Consider the following 21,895-nt stretch of genomic DNA (forward strand, 5'->3'; position numbering starts at 1 on the left):
CCCAGTGTGTGAGGGGAGAGATTAGGAACACATAGTCACAGTCTGCCTTGACCTGCTCCACTGCCCTTTGTAAAAGATAAGCTCTCGCCGGTGCTGCGGCTCACTAGGCTAATCCTCTGCCTAGCGGCGCCGGCACACCGGGTTCTAGTCCCGGTTGGGGCGCCAGATTCTGTCCCGGTTGCCCTTCTTCCAGGCCAGCTCTCTGCTGTGGCCAGGGAGTGCAGTGGAGGATGGCCCAGGTACTTGGGCCCTGCACCCCATGGGAGACCAGGAAAAGCACCTGGCTCCTGGCTCCTGCCATCGGATCAGTGCGGTGCACCGGCCGCAGCGCGCCGGCCGTGGCGGCCATTGGAGAGTGAACCAACGGCAAAGGAAGACCTTTCTCTCTGTCTCTCTCTCTCACTGTCCACTCTGCCTGTCAAAAAATAAAAAGATAAGCTCTCATTTTATATTCCAACTTTTCAGAATATTTGCTTGCCTCAACAGGAAACATGGAAATGTCATAAGTTAAAAAGAGGTCAAGAGGATATCCCACGAAAATTCCAACTGGAAAAAAAGGCCTCTATCAGGCATAATCTCCTCATTGAACAGCATGGCCAGAGGGAAACCCTGGCCCCACTACACACAGACCACTCTACCGCCCCAGACAAAAAGAGAGGGAGGGCTCAATCCACCTTGAAGGCAATCACAGAGCACAAATGGAGTAAACACATCCGAATGATTGCTTTTTGGCCCTTATACAACATGCTCCCGGTGTGAATCCAAAAGCAATTAAATCATTCCAGCTGGGAGTCCAATGACATGTTGCTTAAAAAGTCTTCTGAGAAATCTCGTGTCAGAAAGAGATGTGAACAAAAAGGAACAATAGCCTCTCCTATTCCTTCCATTTTTCTTAAGTGTAAAAAAGCATTTGAAAAATACACAATACTTGGCTGATTCGAGCAATGAACTTTCACCAAGTTCACTTCACTAAAGAAAAGGCAAAGCCAGTCTCATCCCAAATTCATTTATTAATTCCTCTAGTCTGCCTCACTTAGCCACGGGGCTGGGGTGGACACGACATAATTAGGAGCACTTTTCAAAAAGTAAGGAATCTGAAATATCAAGTATTGTAAACACTGAGAAAGCAGTGTGTTGTTTTGCTTCCAAACAGCAGTACTCACCTAGAAGTTCTATTGTTATTTGAGGATTGCTTTTGTGAAAGGATTTTGAATCTCTAATGAGCTACGGAAACAGAAGTTTCTGGAGGGGTGGTTGTTACAACCCTTGAGTTTTAACCCAAGGTTCAAAAGCTCAAATGATGGTGTTAACAAGTCATTTCAGATTGCGTATTGCAACAAATAAATACATTTCCATTAGGATGTTCAGTCGACTATATGTAAGAATGAGAGTTCTGTGTTAGGTTTGTGAAACTAAACATTGGCCTGGGACATCAGGCTCTTTTATAGGACTACTAGGGTCAGGGCTCCTACACCAAGGACAAGTACTGTCTTGGGGATACACAATTAGACGCCATCTACAGCAGTGTCCCAAGTGTCACAGAGAGTGTGTTTCTCTTATCACTTCTCCAAGCCTGCTGTCCTGATCTCCATGCCCCAAGTTGCCCCCACTGCTTGGCTGGGGATAAAATAGGACACCATTAGCAGTTTGGGTTCTGGATTCATGGTTCTAGGTTCTTAAAACTGGACATGCAGTTGAATAGGAATTTTTGACCCAAGCTACTCCAGTCATAAAGTATCCATCTGCATACTTTGCTGTCTGTGTACCTCTGCCCATCTCAGTGCAGTTCACTCTCTGGGGAAGACACGATGGTGCTAGCTTCCCTGAAATGCTTCCATGTTGCCAGCACACAAAATGGGAGAAAGCACCAATCTGATAGGAAAAATGCTCAAGAATGGACAAATCATCAGAAAACAACCTACTCTTCTTCCCTCTTATGAAGGAGTCTGCACTATTAAGGACAAATCCAGACTGTTCTTTGGAAAGCCTGTTTTAATATCTGTAGCTTCTTGAGTCAAGTCAAAAACCATAAAGAAGCAGAGAGTTTCTGCTCCCACGTTAATATCTGTAAAAAGAGGGAATAAAGCTGAGCCACTGGGGGAAGGAGAGCAGAAGGAGACTTTTGTTTCAACAAAACCATCATCCTTCCCTGGTCGTCTGACATTGGAGAACTCCAACAGTCTGTACATTTGCAAGCGCCATCAACCCCTTCCCTCTACTGGTGTTCTAAGTCTCACCCCTGGATTGTCACTATTTAACTCCAAGAATACTAATTCCAGGTGAGAACAGCATGACACCTCAGCAGAACAGGATCCAGGTACACCTCTTTAGTAGCTGGTGTTCCTCTCTTCAGAAAGGGAGGGAGAGAACAGGAAGACAAAGAGCTCACTAGCTGATACCTGACTCAAACCCCTACCTAACAATATTCAGGCTGTGTTTTCTTTGCATGATGATTACAAAAGACCTGAGACTTAGATGTGTGAAAGGCAAACAAATCCATAAAACCCACACATACACACAAAAACTGGGAAATGCCATTTGTAATGGTGTCCAAAAATAACATCAGAACATCTGAGAAGCTCACAGTAACAGGCCACCCCTTGGTTCTGAAGAGAGGGTTACCAAGGGGTCTAAAACAAGTGGAGTAACCTAGAAGGAAACACACCCAAAGACAGGAGACAGGAGGCTAGCACTGAGAATGACAAGCGAAACTGGGGGTGGTACAACAGAGGAATGGCAGGGAAAGTGCTATGACCAGGGGACACTCTGTACAGAGCCGAGTCTCAGGGTACTTTTGATGAAGGTAGAGCCCATGAGCCGTGACGATCTGGGCTAGTTTTCAAAGCACCAGAATCAGCACAGGGTCCCAATTTTAGTATATGTGCTGCCGAAGCAAGCACAGCACAGGATCAGTCATACACACATTTCTCACATGCACACAAGATTTGCCCCTTTCATGTATGATTAAAAAAACTCCATACAACTCCATAAACCTTTAATGTGGTTCACTATGGTTAATAATGCACAATTTGGCCACCAAAGATTCCATGATTATGTTTCAGCACTTTTCCCAGAGAAATAATTTCCAGAGCTCCCTTCCAAATCATCTACAAATACAACACTTTCAGGGACATGTAAACACAAAATCCTTCCTAACACAGACTTTTCATGAAAACTCACAAACTAATTTTGCAGAACAAAGCCAGAAAAAGTCAGCCAAAAACAAAATTCAAACTTTTCCACAGGGCTGCTGAAAAGCAGAGGAATTGGATTCCCAAAGGAAATGTCTGGGGAGGGGAGCAGCAAGCTCTGTGACTGGTCAGGCCCATCACAGACCAAGAGACTGTGCAGGGTGGGAGACGTTGGCTCTGGACAGCAGGAAGGACTGCAGCCCAAGAAAGAGCCAAACCTAAGTACAAACATACACCTGTGACTGACCCCTAGTACTGTTCCCCTAACTTCACTGGTGGACAAGGCCAGAGAAACTGCAGAGCCACAGAGGTTCTCACCATGATGGTGTTATAGAGCTCTGGTGATGTTGGATCCAAAGGTAACTCTTTGAAAGAACAGCCAATTCCTTCCCAGGCAGATGTCTTGGGAGTTTGGGGACTGGGCTAAAAGATGACTTCCATCAAGATGACTTCCATCTACCTAAAGTCATAAGCCTGTCAAAGTCAAAAAAGGAATGGACTTCCCTTACTAAGAAATTAAAAAACAAACAAACAAAAAACAAAAACTATACTGCAGATTATACCACACATCTGAACACAGCAACTGAAAACAATAGGAGAGAGATAGAGACATAAATGGGACCCATAATCAAGAAAACACAGCCCTCAGAAGCAAACCTTCATGTACTTAGTTCCTGAGACATCTCCTAACACATACCTTCAACCCAGTCCTTCCAGATTGGAACCAAAGACTCCCATCATCCTTTGCAGCCCCCAAACAAGAAAAATTAGTTCATTAAAAAAACATTGTTTCTGGAAAGGTTTCAAATAACAAGCAAATTCCCAAAGTGAACATTTTAAACTCTTTTCAGTAACCATCTTATTTTCACAAAACAGTAACTGCTTAAACATTTTAAAATTTCCTAGCAAATTAAAATATTATAGGCTTATCCACGTGTTTCCTCACATATACAGATATATGTATCTACAGATATAGAAACACTGATACACTCACCTTGACTCACAAATAAAGACAAAGACAATGGAGAATCCCAGCCAATTCCTTCACTTCCACCCCACTCCTCTCAGTAGTGCTGCCTGACTCCCTGGATGTAATCAATCAATCTGCAACTCATGGGAAAAGAGAACTAAAGACCTCTGTACACAAAAGATCAATTTTAACATTAGATGCTGATTCTATGAGACAATTGTCTGCCAAACCCCAAGTCAAGCTCAAAGTAGCTGAAAAAAGAAAGGAATTATAGAGTCCATCACACACGAGCACATGTGGAATTAATTCAGTCGATGACATGATACATGGATTTGTTTGTCCAATCACAGAAAGGGAGAGGAAAACATATTGGAAGGAACCAACATTACATTAGTGAAATATATTTCTATCACATGGATATAAGGAGATTAACAGATAAAGAATGCAATTTCAAGTTATGTTTCCACTTATTCTCAGGTGTTGATCAAACAAACAATAAACTTCTTCTCAAGAGTAATTTTTGCCCCTCCTAAATGAAAGATTATCAACTGTCTTTTCTTACTCCCTCAATCAACTCCCCTTCCTACTTCCTAATTCACTGCTTTCATCCCCGTCTCTCAAGGCCCTTGTAAAAGCTGTACCTTTATATGCTCCCAAGTCCAGGTTCTCAACAGCTGGCTCCTGGATAGGATCCTTTGACTTCAATTTTTCTTTGATTTCAGAGAATCCTGCTGCCAGAGGAACTGCCTGAACTTGACCCACTTCATCTCATTTACACAACTAAAAATCATTTTCTATACTATTGCCTAACAGAGCATATGTTAATGAATCTCTGTGGCCCTTCTGGATCAGATCATTGGAAGCACACCTTGTCCTAGTGGAGTGAAAACAAGCCCCTCCCCCAACCAGCATTCTGCCATTCCAACTAATAGATGCAGCTCTCTTTCAACTACCAAGGTTAAAATTCAGTTACCATTTTGTATTAGCTCTTCTCCCCGAATAAAAGCAAGTTCTTCCAAGAGTGCTATGTCCTCCACCATACCTATATGTCACCTCAACAAAATCCTAAGTGGTGAGACAGATGAACAATAATTAGACTGACAAGGCAGAAATGCCAGACGATGACAACTAGACTGATCTCCATTTTATCTAACATATGCTTGTCCTGAGCCTCTGTTGCTTATGGCAGCTCAGGGCAAAGGTGTGGAGAAGAACAGAAAAAAAACATAGCTGTCCTCTACGGTTGACAGTGCTGTTTACAAAGAGCCCTTCTACCTCACAGGGTCTCTTAAGAGAGCCCACAACAAATTATATGTAGTAGAGTAGCCAGTAGCTCCACAGAAAATGGATATAAAGGATCTTCACAAAACTCACATATGGGCAGGAATCTAGTGGTTAAGATGCTGCATCCCACATCGTAGTACCTGGGACTCCAGCATCTGGAATCCTGACTCCAGTTTCCTGCTAATACAGACTCCGGGAGCATTGGTAAGTACAACTTCAAATAGGTTACCACATCAGCTGAAAAAAACACTGGGCACTTTCTGCAGGCAGTTTACTTGAATAAAATGAGAAAACCAACCTTTCATTCCTATGCTTTTGTCTAATCCTCCTCCAATAACTCTACTTCATAGTATACTTCAGAAAGTACAAGGGACCATTTATTCTGGTGCAAAACAAAGATGGAATTCATGCATTTTTAAAAATACATGTTCCACATGTACCTTTTCTAAATTACCGAAGAATCATAGCTTGCTTTCAACATAGCGTCAATCTGCTGAAATTAAAATAATTGAGAATTGATCACAAAGTTCACCCACAAAATCTTCCTGATCATCCACGTTCAGATGGGATCTTTTCTGCATCTGATTCCTGCAATCCCACAACACAAGCAGAACACACTCATCTTAGCAATCAAGTCACCCAGAACGCTCTGAACTGGACTGTGCTCCACTAGTCATCTCTTTCTTTGCCACTACCCAGCTAGAGTCTTCATCTATTTTCTTCCCAATATGAGACCTCTAAACAGGTTTTAAATCAAACAAATCTAACAGTAAGCCTACCATGCCCATTGGGAACATGTTTGTGGGCTTTTCCTTTCCTGGGGGTTGACTGGCATGAAGATGAAGCGTTGTTGGTGGCTGTTTTGACATCTTCTGTTTCATCATCTTCCTCCTCGGCGTCCTCCTCGTCCTGAGAGCTTCCAAAATAAACCATGCTGTTGGGCAGCGCAGGAGAACCTGTTGATACAAGAAAGACAGCTCACCAACAAAGGCCTGGAACCTCACTCCTTCCCGAAGGAGCAATACCAAAGGACACATTCACAAAGTGACAAACCTGAACTCTTGTGGCCAAACATGTAAAACAAAACTACTCCCTCTCTATTGCCACTTTCAATTTATTTCTCAAATATCCTCCAGGAAACAAAAACTCCACATGTGTTCTTTTAACAGATTTTAAGCAACATCTCCCAGCAGCAGGGATTAAGTCACTTACCCAACGTAACAAATCAAAAAATTTTAAATCTCATTGGAATAGTTTTTAAGGAAAAATGAAAAACAAAAACAGCACAAGGATTCAACTGAGCAAGAAAATGCCATCTAAAATAAAAACAGCTACCCATACGGTAGAGAAAGACCGATTGTTCTAGAGTATGTATTAAACATTCAAGGCTTGGACCTAGTGGTCGTGATTCCAAGGGTTAAGCTACCACCTTTGACACAGGTCCCCCAGGGTCTACTTCTGATCCAGCTCTCTGTTAATGCACCGAGAAAGCAGCAGAAGGCGGCCCACGTACTTGTGCCCCTGCCAACCAACATATGAGACCTGGCAGCCATTGTAGCTATTTGGAAAGTGAACCAATGAAAGGAAGAGCTCTTTCTGTGTCTTCAACTCTCTATGTGCCGTTCTGCCTTACAAGTAAAACAAATCTTAAAAAAAAAATAAAAATAAAGCACTAAACTTCAAAACTTTTAAAAAGACAAGTAGGAAAAAAAATCACAATTTAATATTTCTTTATGTAAAGTAACTGTCTCATATTCATAACTGGGTAATGACACAGAATCCCAAAAATCTAAATATATTTGGAAACCACTGTGATAGCTATGATCAGGTTATAAAGTAGTACAAATTTCACTGCAATATTAAAATTGAATTAAAAAACAAAAACAAACCAAAAAGCAAAAAAACAAACAAACAAACAAAACCAAAACACCTCACACCTCCCCAATGAAGAACACATCCTCCCCCCTCTACATCTTCAAATGCTGTCATTTCTGACTTAAAACAAACTAATAATACCAGGATTTGCTCAGTATTAATAAGTGCGATATAGGTCTTCCTCATCAAACAAAGAATGCAGAAGGAGACACACTAACGCAAAGATGAGACGATTTTCTTCCCTAGTATAAGAGTAATTCAAAAAGGTAGTAAAAATGCACACTATAAAAACTATACATTAATTTCAAAGATTTTTTGTACCAAAAATAAACTTTTCAATCATCTTCCACAATTTTTTCTGTTATCTTTATATACCAGTTCCATTGATCTCTTTCCTAAATCTACCTTTATAAATACTTCAGGAAAAGCAAGATAAATTTTACTCAGCCTCACACTGTCATACAATGCAGTGTGTTACATGAGAAGGTGCCACCAAAGAGACTAAATCAGGGATCTTTAACACCTAGAGGTCTGGGAGCTTGGTGTTAGAGTTCCTTTAAAAGAGAGTGAACCGTGGTACACAATGTCTTAACATTCCTTTCATGAATCTTGATGGGATGCGAGAGGGAGTGGGAGATGGGATGGTTACTGGTGGGAGGGAGGTTATGGGGGGAAAAGCTGCTATAATCTGAAAGTTGTACTTTTGAAATTTATATTTATTAAAGCCGGCGCCGCAGCTCACTAGGCTAATCCTCCGCCTTGCGGCGCTGGCACACCGGGTTCTAGTCCCGGTCGGGGCACTGGATTCTGTCCCGGTTGCCCTTCTTCCAGGCCAGCTCTCTGCTGTGGCCAGGGAGTGCAGTGGAGGATGGCCCAAGTCATTGGGCACTGCACCCCATGGGAGACCAGGAGAAGCACCTGGCTCCTGCCATCGGATCAGCACGGTGCCCGGGCCGCAGCGCGCCGGCCGCGCCGGCCATTGGAGGGTGAACCAACAGCAAAGGAAGACCTTTCTCTTTGTCTCTCTCTCTCTCACTGTCCACTCTACCTATCAAAAAATAAAAAGAAAGAAATTTATATTTATTAAATACAAAAAGAGAGATTTAAAAAGAAAAAAAAATCCATGATGAATTTCTTTTGAAGAACTACCTTCCTATACTGTATCTTGGATGCTAAGACAAGTAAACGAAATCAAAAAGGTGAATTTATTAATAACAGGATCCTGTGATAACTTGTGCAGCCATCTGTGGAAGCAAAAGTACCAGGAAAGTGAGAGAAGGCAGGAAGGGTTTGGGGGATTAATTCAGCAGGAAAGCTAGAACTTCACTTTCTCCCCACCCCGGAAAAGGCAATGAACCCTGGAACTGAGAGTAATATTAAAATAAAACATTTAAGTTCTAATAGCAGTATTGTGTATCAAAAAGAAATCAGATTAAAAAAAAAAAACTAGAACATGTTAGAAATAAGCTGGGATTAACATCTACCTACAGAATCTGTCAAGGATTTTTTTTAAAAAAGATTTATTTATTTGAAAGGCAGAGTTAAAGAGAGAGAAAGGTCTTCCATCCACTCGCTGGTTCACTCCTCAAATGGCTGCTATATCTGTCAGCTGGGCCAATCCAAAGCCAGGAGCTAGGAGCTTCTTTTGGGTCTCCTACATGGGTGTGGAGGCCCCAAACACTTGGACCATCTTCCACTGCTTTCTCAGGCCACAAGCAGAGAGCTGGATCTGAAGAGCAGCAGCCGGGACAAGAACCACCACCCAAAGGGGAAGCTGGTGCCACAGGTGGAGACTTAGCATACTACTACTACTCAGCATCCAGGTTTTTTCTTTCTTTTTTTTTTTTTTTAAGATTTATTTATTTATTTATTTATTTATAAGAGTTACAAGAAGAGAGGGAGAGACAGAGATCTTTCATCCGCTGGCTCACTTCCCAGATGGCTGCCAATAGCAATGGATGGCCCAGGCTGAAGACAGGAGCTTCTTCAAGGCCTCCCACATAGATGGCAGAGGCCCTAGCACTACACCATTTTCCACTGCTTTTCCCAACCCATTATCAGGGAGCTGAATGTGAAGCGAAGCAGCACCCAGAAGGGACTCAGTGTCTCAGGCGGTAGCTCTACCTGCTATATAACAACACCAGCCCCAGTATCCAGGTTTCATTAGTAATATCCAGGTGCAGGGTAATTTCTTCCATGAAAGCAGAAAACACCGATCCTAAGCAAATACAAATAAATGGATGGAATCTACTAGGTCTTGTCAAAGACACTCAGAGGCCAACAAAAGAGAAAATAAGAAACAGAAGACCAGTCAGGAAAGTAGAGCTTCTGAGGAACTTGCTATCCAAATAATGCCGCCTGAGGGGCAAGAGTACTCAACCAATGCAAAGGCAGGCTGCCTTATGGAGTCTGGCTTTACTTTAGGCAGTTGATAAGCTGGACTGAACCTAAGGCAACAAAACAAAAAGGTAATGAGGGTCTGTCAAGCCAGATGGAGAGCTGGGAATTGGCATGAGGAAGGAAAGGAATATTCCAGGAAGAAGGGAAAGTACAGGAAAAGGACAGACACTAAATAATAATGAATTCCAGCTGAACAAGTCTGTTCACTACTCCCAGAGGCGAGCTGAAATATCTGACTTGCACCACCTTCCCAGCTCTGGCGGGGAGCCCTGAAGGACCAGGCTGTTGCCCTGAACCTGGATATAGCTGTCTCCTCCTTGACACCTTCCTCCAAGCAGCAGCTGCAACCTCTACCCATCTACTTGTGCATGACTAGTATCTGCCCTACAAGGAACAGTCTCAATCCTGATGTTGGCCTTGTCAGTCTTCCACATCTTCATACCCGTGTAATCAAATGCAAGTAGGCACCCCAACAACACAGCCTAATACTGCATGTTCCAATGCTGTCACCTGGTGGCTGATATAATCTCTCTGAGGATCTCAGGGCTCACATCCAGCTCACAGGACACATCAGGAAAAACCACAGTGCCGGCAAAGATGAGAACAGCAGAAACAGCTTCTTTTTTTCTCATGGAGACAATGCCAGTACAATCTTCTCATATTTCACCTTAGAGAATCAGAAAGTTCTAGGTTCATGGCTTCAGCCTGATACAGCCCTGGCCACTGCAGGCATTTGGGGAGTGAACTAGTAAGTGTATGATCTTGCTCATGGCCGGCACCGCAGCTCACTAGGCTAATCCTCCGCCTTGCGGCGCCGGCACAACGGGTTCTAGACCAGGATGAGTACCTGGCTCCTGCCATTGGATCAGCAAGGTGCCCCGGCCGCAGCGCGCTGGCCGCGGCGGCCATTGGAGAGTGAACCAACGGCAAAGGAAGACCTTTCTCTCTGTCTCTCTCGCTCACTGTCCACTCTGCCTGTCAAAAAAAAAAAAAAAGATCTTGCTCACACTCTCACATTATCACTCTCAGTCTGCCTTTCAAGTATATAAAAATTAACAAAAATATTTTTAAACTATAGATCCTGATACATAAGGAGCTGTCTGGCACTGTCGTATAGCGGGTAAAGCCAACACCTGCAGGGCCAGCATTTCATTGGGCACTGGTTCGAGTCCTGGCTGCTCTACTTCCAATCCAGCTCTCTGCTATGGCCTGGGAAAGCAGTGGAAGAAGGCCCAAGTCCTTGTGTGCCTGCACCCACATGGGGAGACCCAGAGGAAGCTCCTGGCTCCGGATCAGCGCAGCTCCGGCCGTTGCAGCTTTCTCTCTCTATGTAACTCTGACTTTCAAATAAATAACTAAATCTTTAAAAAAAAAAAAAAAGAAAGAAAATTTGTTAATGAAACTTCTTTCCTCCAAATACAGGATGGAACAACCTATTTTTTTTCCAAAGGTAGAGTTACAGACGTAAGAGAAAAAGAGACAGAGAGGGAGATGCAATCCTCAATGGCCACAGTTGTGCCAGACCGACGCCAGGAGCCAGGAGCTTCTACTGAGTCTCCTACAGGCATGCAAGCACTTGGGCCATCCTCTGCTCCTTTCCCAGGGGCATTAGCAAGAGGCTGGAATGAAACAGCCGGGACTTTGACTTGGAGCCTATATGGGATGCTGGCTCTGCAGGCCAAGCTTAACAAGCTTCATCACAACGTCAGTGACAATCTTTTGAAAACCTCATTGTGGGCCGGTGCTGAGGCTCACTAGGCTAATCCTCCACCTGCGACACCGGCACCCCAGGTTCTAGTCCCAGTTGGGGCACTGGCTTCTATCCCAGTTGCCCCTCTTCCAGGCCAGCTCTCTGCTGTGACCCAGGAAGGCAGTGGAGGATGGCCCAAGTCCTTGGGCCCTGCACCCGCATGGGAGACAAGGAGGAAGCACCTGGCTCCTGGCTTCGGATCCGCACAGCACGCCAGCCGTAGCAGCCATTTGGGGGATGAACCAATGGAAGGAAGACCTTTCGCGCGCGCGCATATGCACACCTTCTCTCTCTAACTCTGCCTATCAAAAAAAAAAAAAAAAAAAAAAAGAAAACCTCATTGTGAAGACAACATTCAAGACAATGAGAATGTAGCTATACAGATGGAAACCCAGGAAGAGAAAGCTGGGAGAAAGCTATGGTTCCTAACTTGAAAACACATTCGAAAAAGAGAACTGCTCCTTTCCATGATAGCATTCACCAAAGGTGCACTGAAAAACACCAATAAGGATATATAAACAACAGGAGCGGGGAAAGAGCCTACCAGACCCTCATTCTGAGTCATGCCCTTTATTGCTTGCGATGGACTCTCCATGTGAACGTACAAGCCCCATCCACAAGGACATTAAATAGCAAGTGAGAGAGCCTGACATTATCAAATGGAGATATATCAGCTGTCTCTTATGTTAAAAACCCTGGTTTTCAGAAGTTATCAATTAAAGATGAATGTATTAGAAAGATAAGGACTGCATGATTTGGGGTAGAAGAGAGTAATTTATATTCAGTGACTGTAAATGCGTTTTTAGTATACAGGTTTCTATTGAATTACAACCGTACTTTCTCCCCTGATTATTCAAGTGCATTACCAAATGTGAAAAAAACCTGAACTTGGATCAGATAAGAGGAATCGGGAGTATGGAATGCATCTGTGCTTTGCCAAAGCCGTATTTCATTACTTTTCAGAATTAGCTGGCAATGTCTCTACAATATTTACTGAAGTGCAAACCAAATGTTTTCATCTGGACAAAAATCAAACTGTGGTATGTTACAACCACAACAGAAATCATTTTAATCCAAAAGCTTGCTTTCTCTAATTTGAGCTGCGGTTTCTATAAAATTGGATTCTTCTCCATGAATCATGTAAACAGACAAACCCTCTTTCCCATTATCTCCCCTCCCTCGACCAGCTCTTGATCTTAACAAGCCAGATGTAGCTGACTGTATTTTGGAAAGACCCTAAAGGGATTCCCTGCACACTGTCAATTAGTTGAAGAGTCAAATTCTGTTTGCTTGACCCAATTAACATGGGGATAGCCTGCTGAATTGGCATTTCCCGGGATTTCACCCTTAATCTACACAAACAGAATGAAAACTGATCTGTGCTTTCTATCACATTAAATTAAAAAACAAAACGTCAAAGGAAACAGGTTGGGGGCACTGGGGTAGGGAGCAGAGATGTAGCTACCTAATGACTTCCCATGATAGAGGAGGGAGAAAGTATCATCCATTTGAGAAATCATAGGAGAAGGCAGCTGCAACAACTACTTCAGTTCATTAATCCAATACTGTGTATACCAGGCATTGTCCCATCCCAGAGACCTACACAACCAGCTGTCTGCATTCACCTCGTGTTCACACACACACACACACACACACACAGTTCCCACAAAATACTAGGAGACAATTTTAACACACTGAACGATAACCTCTGTAGCATTTGCTGGTTGACCTTTATAATTTATGGAGTAGAAAGAATTTATAATGGGTTCTCTTAAACATCATCCACTTGCATGTCACACCAAAATTACTTGTTATATCAAAATACAAAAATACAGGTTGAGTATTTCTAACTGGAACTCAAAATGCTCCCAAACCTGATGGTCAAAGAGTTTCAGATTTCAGAGCATTTCAGACTTTTGGAAGATCAACAGGTAAAATCTATCTTACAATTTGAAAAATTCTAAAATCAAAAACAATTCTGGGGACCAGCGCTGTGGCATAGTGAGTAAAGCCACCGCCTGCAGTGCCAGCATTCCCTAAGGGCACCAGTTCGAGTCCTGGCTGCTCCACTTCCAATCCAGCTCTCTGCTATGACCTGGGAAAACAATGGAAGATGGCCCAAGTCCATGGGCCCCTGCACCCACATGGGAGACCTGGAAGAAGCTCCTGGCTCCTGGCTCCGGATCAGATCAGCTCTGGCCGTTGCGGTCATCTGGGCAGTGAACCAGTGGATGGAAGAACTAACTCTCTCTCTCTCTTCGTAACTGTCACTTTCAAGTAAAATAAATAAATCTTAAAAAAAAAAAAAATTTTTGGTCCTAAGTATTGCAGATCAGATATACTCAACCTTTACTCTGTGTGCTATCATTTTCTTCTTTTTTTCCTTAAGATTAATTTATTTATTTGAAATTCAGAGTTACAGAGAAAGACCTTCCATCTGCCTGTTCACTCCCAAAATGGCCACAATAGCCAGGGCTGGGCCAGGCAAAAGAAAGGAGCCATGAGCTTCTTCTAGGTCTTCCAAATGGGTTAGCAAGGGCTCAAGCACTTGAGGCATCTTCCACTGCTTTTCCTAGGCCATCAGCAGGGGGCTGGATCAGAAGCAGAACAGCCAGTACATGAGCTGTAACCCAAATGGAATGCCACCATCACAGGTGGCAGTTTCATCTGCTATGCCACAATGCCAGCCCCTATAATTTTTTTTAAAATGGTTCATTCATGTCTTTAATGATTCTCTATTAGATCAACAAAAAAACTATCACTTGTCTAAAAGTTAAAATAATATTAGCAATATATTTTTGTTTTAAACATTGAGATAACACCTGCTGAACATCACTTTAAAAAAAAAGATTTTATTTACTTGAAAGGCAGAGTTTACTGAAATACAGAGGAAGAGTCAGAGAAATCTATCTGCTTGTTCATTCCCAAAATGGTTGCCAATGGCTGGAACGGGTCCAGTTTGTGTAGGTCTCGTCCTGGTTACCCGTCTCTTCCTGGTCTCCAATGTGGGTGCATAGGCCCAAGCAGTTGGGCCTTCTTCCACTGCTTTCCCAGGTGCATTATCAGGGAGCTAGATCAGAAGTGGAGCAGCCAGGACTCCAACGGGCATTCACACGGGATGCTGGCATTATAAAACAGAGGATTTAGGCCGGCGCCGCAGCTCACTAGGCTAATCCTCCGCCTTGCGGCGCCGGCACACCGGGTTCTAGTCCCGGTTGGGGCGCCAGATTCTGTCCCGGTTGCCCTTCTTCCAGGCCAGCTCTCTGCTGTGGCCAGGGAGTGCAGTGGAGGATGGCCCAGGTACTTGGGCCCTGCACCCCATGGGAGACCAGGAAAAGCACCTGGCTACTGGCTCCTGCCATCGGATCAGCGCGGTGCGCCGGCCGCAGCGCACCGCCGCGGCGGCCACTAGAGGGTGAACCAACGGCAAAGGAAGACTTTTCTCTCTGTCTCTCTCTCTCTCACTGTCCACTCTGCCTGTCAAAAAATAAAAAAATAATAAAAAAAAAAAAAACAACAGAGGATTTACCTACTACGTCACAACACCAGCCCATAATAAATTTTAAAATGTTCAACCCCTCATATCTGGCACCAACACGGAAATGTATAGCAATCCCTTATTGACTAAGTAGCTGCCTATCCAGGAACGACCATCCTGGGACCTCATTTTCTCTCTCTCTCTCTGACAGGCAGAGTGGATACCGAGAGAGAGAGACAGAAGGTCTTCCTTTTGCCGTTGGTTCACCCTCCAATGACCGCCACGGCTGGCGCGCTGCGGCCGGCACACCGTGCTGATCCAAAGGCAGGAGCCAGGTGCTTCTCCTGGTCTCCCATGCGGGTGCAGGGCCCAAGCATTTGGGCCATCCTCCACTGCCTTCCCGGGCCACAGCAGAGAGCTGGCCTGGAAGAGGGGCAACCGGGAAGAATCCGGCGCCCTGACTGGGACTAGAACCCGGTGTGCAGGCGCCGCTAGGTGGAGGATTAGCTTATTGAGCCGCGGCGCCAGCCCTCATTTTCTTTTACTATGTGCATCTCCATAGGAAAAGGACAACTACTGAAACAGATGTCACACGGAATCTAAAACTCTAGGACAAAGTCAAGGCCCCTGTAGTCTCATATACTTGGTCTTGAAAATGCCCATCATGTCTTTAGTCAAAACAACTGTGATCATACCAGAGGTGTGGAAGTAATTCATACAAAACCACTCTCAGCAACTCACACTGAAGTGATGTTTGGTAAATAGCTGGCTTCAATAGCACACATAACTCACAGCTGTAAAATCAAACTCTGCTTCTTTGGAGACAATAGAGGCATGTATCTTTATCAAATGCAAAGGGGATCATAAAGGAGAGGGCTGTAAAAATGTACAACAAATTGAATAGTTAGTATGAAACGTGAGGGTAATGCCAGGCAGATCTGGAAATCTTCAGCTACATAGGAATCTAAAGGAAGAACAAGTTTTTCCCTCAGAATTCCCCCTGCTCCTCAATCATAGCCTGCAGGCATGAAACTAAAGGCACAAGCACCCAGCTTTGCGCATGTGATCCCACCTATAGGAAACTCCCCTGGAAAGGGCATGTGTTCCACCTGCGAAGAGCCTTACCAGGAAGGCTTGGGCAATGAGAATTCAATGAACAGCACATCACTTCCCTCCCAGCATCACAATCACCTAACCACCTAGAATCTTTACGTGAAATGAGGGAACATATCCCTTCTAACCTTTTCCACACTTTCTCTGCACAGGTGGCTTAAAACACACATCAAATAGAATTCCAGGAAGACTCCATCACAGTGCTGGGTAACACTAACATCACAGTGCCACCTCAAGCAGAGAAGCTGAAGCTGTTAGAATTAACTCCATCAACTCACAACCACCGCAAGCCACCCAAGTCTCTGTGGCTTGGGAAAGCCAAGTTGCTGCTTTGGCTCCTGTAGAGAAGCTGAATATGCGGCTGGTGGGATGCAGAGACCAGCAAATTCAGTGCTGTCTGAGGAACGAAACCTTCACAACCAGCTAGGAACTCCAGAAACAAACTACATGTAGGGCAACTAAAAGTTCTTCCCCACATACCTTCTCTAAATACATTTTAGAAAAGACAGGAGATACTAGGGCATCAGGACAGGGAGGAGAAAGCCGGGGATGATGCTGAGAAGTACTACTGAGTCTGAGCCAGCAGCCCTGGGAAGGGAACAGGAGCCAACCTGCTTTCATCTTCAGGGAAGGCAAACGTGGTCAGAGACCAGCCAGCTGGGAGCAGGGCCAACCCTCAGAGCAAGATATCTTGGCGCCTGCATGGATCACGGTCACAGAGCAATAACAAGGGATCCAACCTTCCCTTCCTCAGACCTCAAGAATTCCAAGGCTCCATATTTCTTCCTTACATACTGATAAACTGTGCTAGCAGACTTAAATCGCTTGTGCTTCTACAAGACCACAGAATGGGACTCCTTGTAGACTCAGTCCATTTTCCAAAATCCTGCTGGGTCACCTTCCTAACCCACGAGGCACTGTAAGTCACCTCTGCAGAACCTCGGAGGTTCTCTGAAACCTAAACCATAGCCTGCACAGCCTGACACACATCCTAATTCCCGTGGTTTAGCTGCAGGCCTCCAAGAACAAACCCAAGAGCAATCTCCACGTTGGCAGCAGCTTCTGCAGAACTGCTTCCCCCAAAGGTTCCTCACCTATTCATATTCCTTTTCAAGACAGCCATCCCTCCTTCCCGCCTGCATGTGGAACATACCCACACCCTGGCATTCTCACACACTGATTGCCATACCCTCTATTTCAACTACCACCTGAGACTGCTTTCCTGTGTCTAATCTGTTTTCTAGGTGTCTAGCATATAAAAAGGGTTCAATAAAGGTTTGCTGTATTAATTAGCAATTGAATGGCAGCTGATTACAGAAGGTTATGTTAGGAGAAACAAAAGGCAAGCAAGCAGTCCCCCATTTACAAGGAATTCCCCCCATAAAAGCTCTTTCCAGGCCCAGCTGAGATGCAGAGAACCATGGCAGCCTGGTTTGCAGTACCCCACACAGAGGAAAAATAAAAGAAATAAGAGAATCACTTAACCTGCACTGTTCTACTGCATTAAATTCTTCCTGATCTCTTAATAATCATAGTCAGAACAAAGGGAAGATGACAGAACTCATTAAGGACAATAAGGCTGGATACAAGAAGGAGCAGGGCAGCAGGAATCTGCAAGTGCAACACACAGAGACCCACTTCCCAGGACATCCAAGGAATGACACTAATTATGCCTCCGGCAAGAGCCAAGTGGACCCCTTCAAAGTAGCTATTTAAAGATAAATGCAAGCAAACACTTCAGGTCCCACTGTATTGTTCATTCCATCTTCCTTTCCTATAAAAATTTTAGGTCAGGTATTGAAGAGGAAAACAGAGTCTCACCAAACTTAGCCAATAGGTCTGTGAGTATCCTAACCCTTGAATGAGCTGGGATTACATTATATATTACTGCTAAAGGATGAGGGGAGATTTTCATTCTCAAGATTTTCACAAAAGGCACTTAAGGGGGTTCAGAGGAAAGGGCCTTCCAGTCTTCACTAACAGATCATGAAAAACAAGGCTTACAGGACTCCATTCACTGCCTGCCTCTCAGCCTCAGGGCTTCTCTTCCACATTCCAAGTCAGCACACAGACTATGAAATGCACTCATTGGGGACTGGAGAAAAGAATGACCTGCAATCCAAGGCAACAAACAGCACTGCCAGGTCTCTGATTTGATTCTTTCATTATTTCTGCAACCAGACTTTCTTTCCTACAAATAATGAGCTTATTAAACATGGTCCTCTTTACCCTAACACAGGCCCCTGTCATCCAAGGGTGATGGACTGACTGGGCTCTCTAAACTCAACAGGAGGTTCAGGCCTTTGACAAGCTCCATTTGCTTTGGAATCAGCACCAAAAAAGAAGAAATCAAATTAGAATGCAGGTATGAGAAATGTTAATCAGATTCCCCACTGTCAACTTTGCCAGCAAAGGCTTCAGATGAAGCAAAGATTAAACCAGGGATATGTGTCATCAGCCACTGATATAAAAAGTTAGAAACACATCTAAATGTAAATCAGGAATTAGACAAATTATGAGACATTCACAAGATGGAACACTGTTAAACTATTAAAATGATTTGACAGCCAAGTGTTTGTAGGGCACCGTTAAGCAGGAAAACCAGGCTGCAAAAATAAAAGGCTAATGCAATACTATTCCAAGAAGAAATACGTATTACACAGACAGCAGGCTTGGGGAGAATCCACAAAGCAGGTGATTAACAGTGGTTGTCTCCCAGAAATGGGGAGGAGGCTAAAAGTTCATTTTTTGCCAACATTCTCTCCTGCTTATATTCCCAAGAACACCTTTACTTTTCTTAAATTAACAGAAGATTCTTTAAGTGCCACAAAGTCAAGAATCATCAATTCATTCCTATACATTTCATAACATGAGTGCTCAAGCAATTATACACTGAAGATGCCATCTAATGCCACCAAATCTTTCAGACTCCAGGTTCACGAAGGTATCAGACACATCCTCTGTCATTTCGTGCTTTCAGAGCTGGAACAAGTAAACATACTTCATCTCACAAAAACACAGCATTCGAAAGCTAAGGTGACTCACAGATCTAAAAACACAGCATTCTAAAGCTAAGAGGACTCTCAGATCTAAAAAGCAGAGGAGAAACCTGAGTGCAGTAAGAGCCTTTACTGTACACCACTAGCTAAAAACAAAACTTAACGCAACCTATTGTATGGCCTCACAAATAGAGGAGAAATTTCCAAGAATCAGCCTAGTATTTCCAAAATTGATTCAAACAAATCCTAGGTTCCACTTAATTCTTTGTTGCATCTGACAACTCAAAGTAGTAAACTGTATCTATGACAAGATGGTTCTCTGGAATCTTTAAATTTCAAAACTGAGTATGTGGTAATACCTTCGCTACATCCTATTTATCTGAACAATAAACATACCTCTCAAAGTATAGGCCTCTCCAAATCTCAAAGAACCAGAGAAAATATGAATTTAAAAAGTAAAACATATGTACATTCCGCACAAACATCCACATTCCTCTCTACATACACACACAGACATAGAAAGTCCCTGCCCTGTTCCTCTATGTCCTGATCACTGGGCCCTAAAAACTAACACGGCTCTACCAGCTCTGTGAAAAAGAGCCATTCCTTGGTCAAAAGAGAAATTCCCCTTTGTCCCAAGAGAACAGGAGCAGTGGATCCTCTGGAGACACAGACCATTACTCATAATCTCTAAACTGACCACAGTAATTCTAGACAAAATTCCTTTCTCATCTTGCCAACGTGGTCAACTTGTAGGTGCCATTTTCAAGAGCAGCTCCAAATGCAGTAAAACGACATACATGACCCAAAGTCACAAAGTAAGAGTCCCATCACCATAGGACATTATTCACCTGAACTCATCTTGCTGTGCTGTGCCCCTGTTAGATTTCTTCAGCTCAAATTCCTTCCTCATCCCAATCTCCTCTTCCATTTCTGAGGATACCAACCCAGTCCTACCAGATTCACAGCCTGTTGGCCAGTTCTCCTCTTCCCTTCAGCCTTGGTGGCCAATACAGCGCCAGATTCTGCCATATTTCCCCCAAAGTTTTCTTTTTTCTCTCTTCACACTCAACACCAAGAATCACTAGAATCTCTCAGAAGGAGTTTGTTAAAGAATAATAGATTTGAACTACTGGAGAGCCTACCTACCCATCGCCTTTATGCAGGACCAAGTGATGAACACAGGGTAGGAAATTTCTAATAGGAACATGATTACTCTCCTTCATTATGTCGTTAAAATCTTCAGGGCCTATCACTACAGCTGATAATGTCAAATACAAACCACAGTTCTTGGTTTTTCCTTTGCTAGCAACCCAGTCACAAAGGCAATACTGAAACAGAGCAACCAGGGATGGAATAAGAACCAATCAATCATGTTGGCTACAGGAGAAAAGTAAGATTAAAAATGTTCTAGGGGCTGGCGCTGTGGTGTAGTAGGTAAAAACGCCGCCTGCAGTACTGTCATCCCATATGGGCACCAGTTCAAGACCCAGCTGCTGCTCTACTTCCGATCTAGCTCTCTGCTATGCCCTGGTGAAAGCAGAAGATGGCCCAAGTCCTTGGGCCCATGCACCCGCATGGGAAGACAAAAGAAGTTCCTGGTTCCTGGCTTTGGATCGGCACAGCTCCAGCCGTTGTGACTAACTGGGGAGTGAATCAGTGGATGGAAGACCTCTCTCTCTACCTCTCCTCTTTCTCTGTGTAATTCTGACTTTCTAATAAATAAATAAATCTTACAGGAGAAAGAATATTAAAAAAAAAAAAAAGTTCTACATGGGAGAGAGGTGGCAGCAGAGATGGTAGTAGTAACAAGAGCCAGGTCATAAGCACTGAATGAAGAAAATCTTACAAAACGTTTGGCTGTAAATTGATATTGGATGTACTGATGCTGACTTTGATTTTATGCAAAGAGCAGGAGACGTACATTAGATACACTCAACAAGCATGTGTGCAACAACCTCAGGCCAGAAATAACTGCTAAGAGAAATGACAACCCAATAGCTTCAAGAACACCTAGTGCCCAGAACATGGATTCTAAACAACTTCTGAAGGATCACTAAACAGCCACAGATTCGAGAAAAAAGACCCAATGAAACCTTGTTTTCAACCTATAAGACTAACAGGGACACATCAAAAAGATGAACAGGCCAGCCAGAAGGGGCTCCACGTATGAGATCTGGAATCTGGAATGTTAAAATGATACTAGCACTCAAGCGGGTCATTAGCCTAAGTTCTGGCTCCTGATTCTACTTTCTGCTAATGCAGACCCTGAGATGCAGAAGTAAATGGGCTCTGCCACCCAGAAGGGAAATGTGGACTGCATTCCTGGTTCCTGGCTCTGTCCCCAGCCCACTCTTGCCTGTGGTGAGCATTTTGGTGAATGCATCAGCAGAAAGGAGCTCTCATTCTCTTTCTCATAAACAAATAAATAAGTAAATAAATAAAATTATATTAACATGTTTCAACCCTTTGAATGAAACAGGGTATCAGTCTGTAAAAACACCATGATATTAATGAATCTAGCTTCATGATAAATGAAATATGTACATAATTTCAAGTAACTCACTCCCATATACATTCATAAATTATAAAAGTTAATAAATTTAACTTTATATGGAAAATACCTGACATACCACCTTAACTGAACAACCAATGTGAACACCATCTGTATAAGAACAGAATGAAATTTTGTGCCTCCCAAGAGGATTCACAGATATAACATCATTTCTATGAGCCTATAATCTTAAAACGTCACAAGTATCAAAGTCAGAGACAGCAATTAAAGGCATCCCCAGATTCTGATCTTCACACTTTTGCTTGCAAAATGGGCACAAC

At 43.5% G+C, this 21,895-nt stretch overlaps 1 protein-coding gene across 9 annotated transcripts in view; it reads right to left on the minus strand.

Moving 5' to 3' along the window:
• The window catches only part of JARID2 (jumonji and AT-rich interaction domain containing 2), a 258,168-nt gene that overhangs the window by 42,332 nt on the left and 193,941 nt on the right, over window positions 1-21,895 (minus strand). For all 9 annotated transcript variants that reach the window (XM_089334426.1, XM_089334424.1, XM_089334427.1 and 6 more), the window contains one exon: window positions 6,225-6,401. In XM_089334426.1, coding sequence (XP_089190552.1) covers window positions 6,225-6,401 — 177 coding nt within the window. The remainder of the gene's footprint in view (window positions 1-6,224; window positions 6,402-21,895) is intronic.

Source organism: Oryctolagus cuniculus, chromosome 5 (assembly GCF_051225735.1).
Source record: "Oryctolagus cuniculus isolate XC-2025 breed Fujian yellow rabbit chromosome 5, ASM5122573v1, whole genome shotgun sequence".
Classification (NCBI taxonomy): Eukaryota; Metazoa; Chordata; class Mammalia; order Lagomorpha; family Leporidae; genus Oryctolagus; species Oryctolagus cuniculus.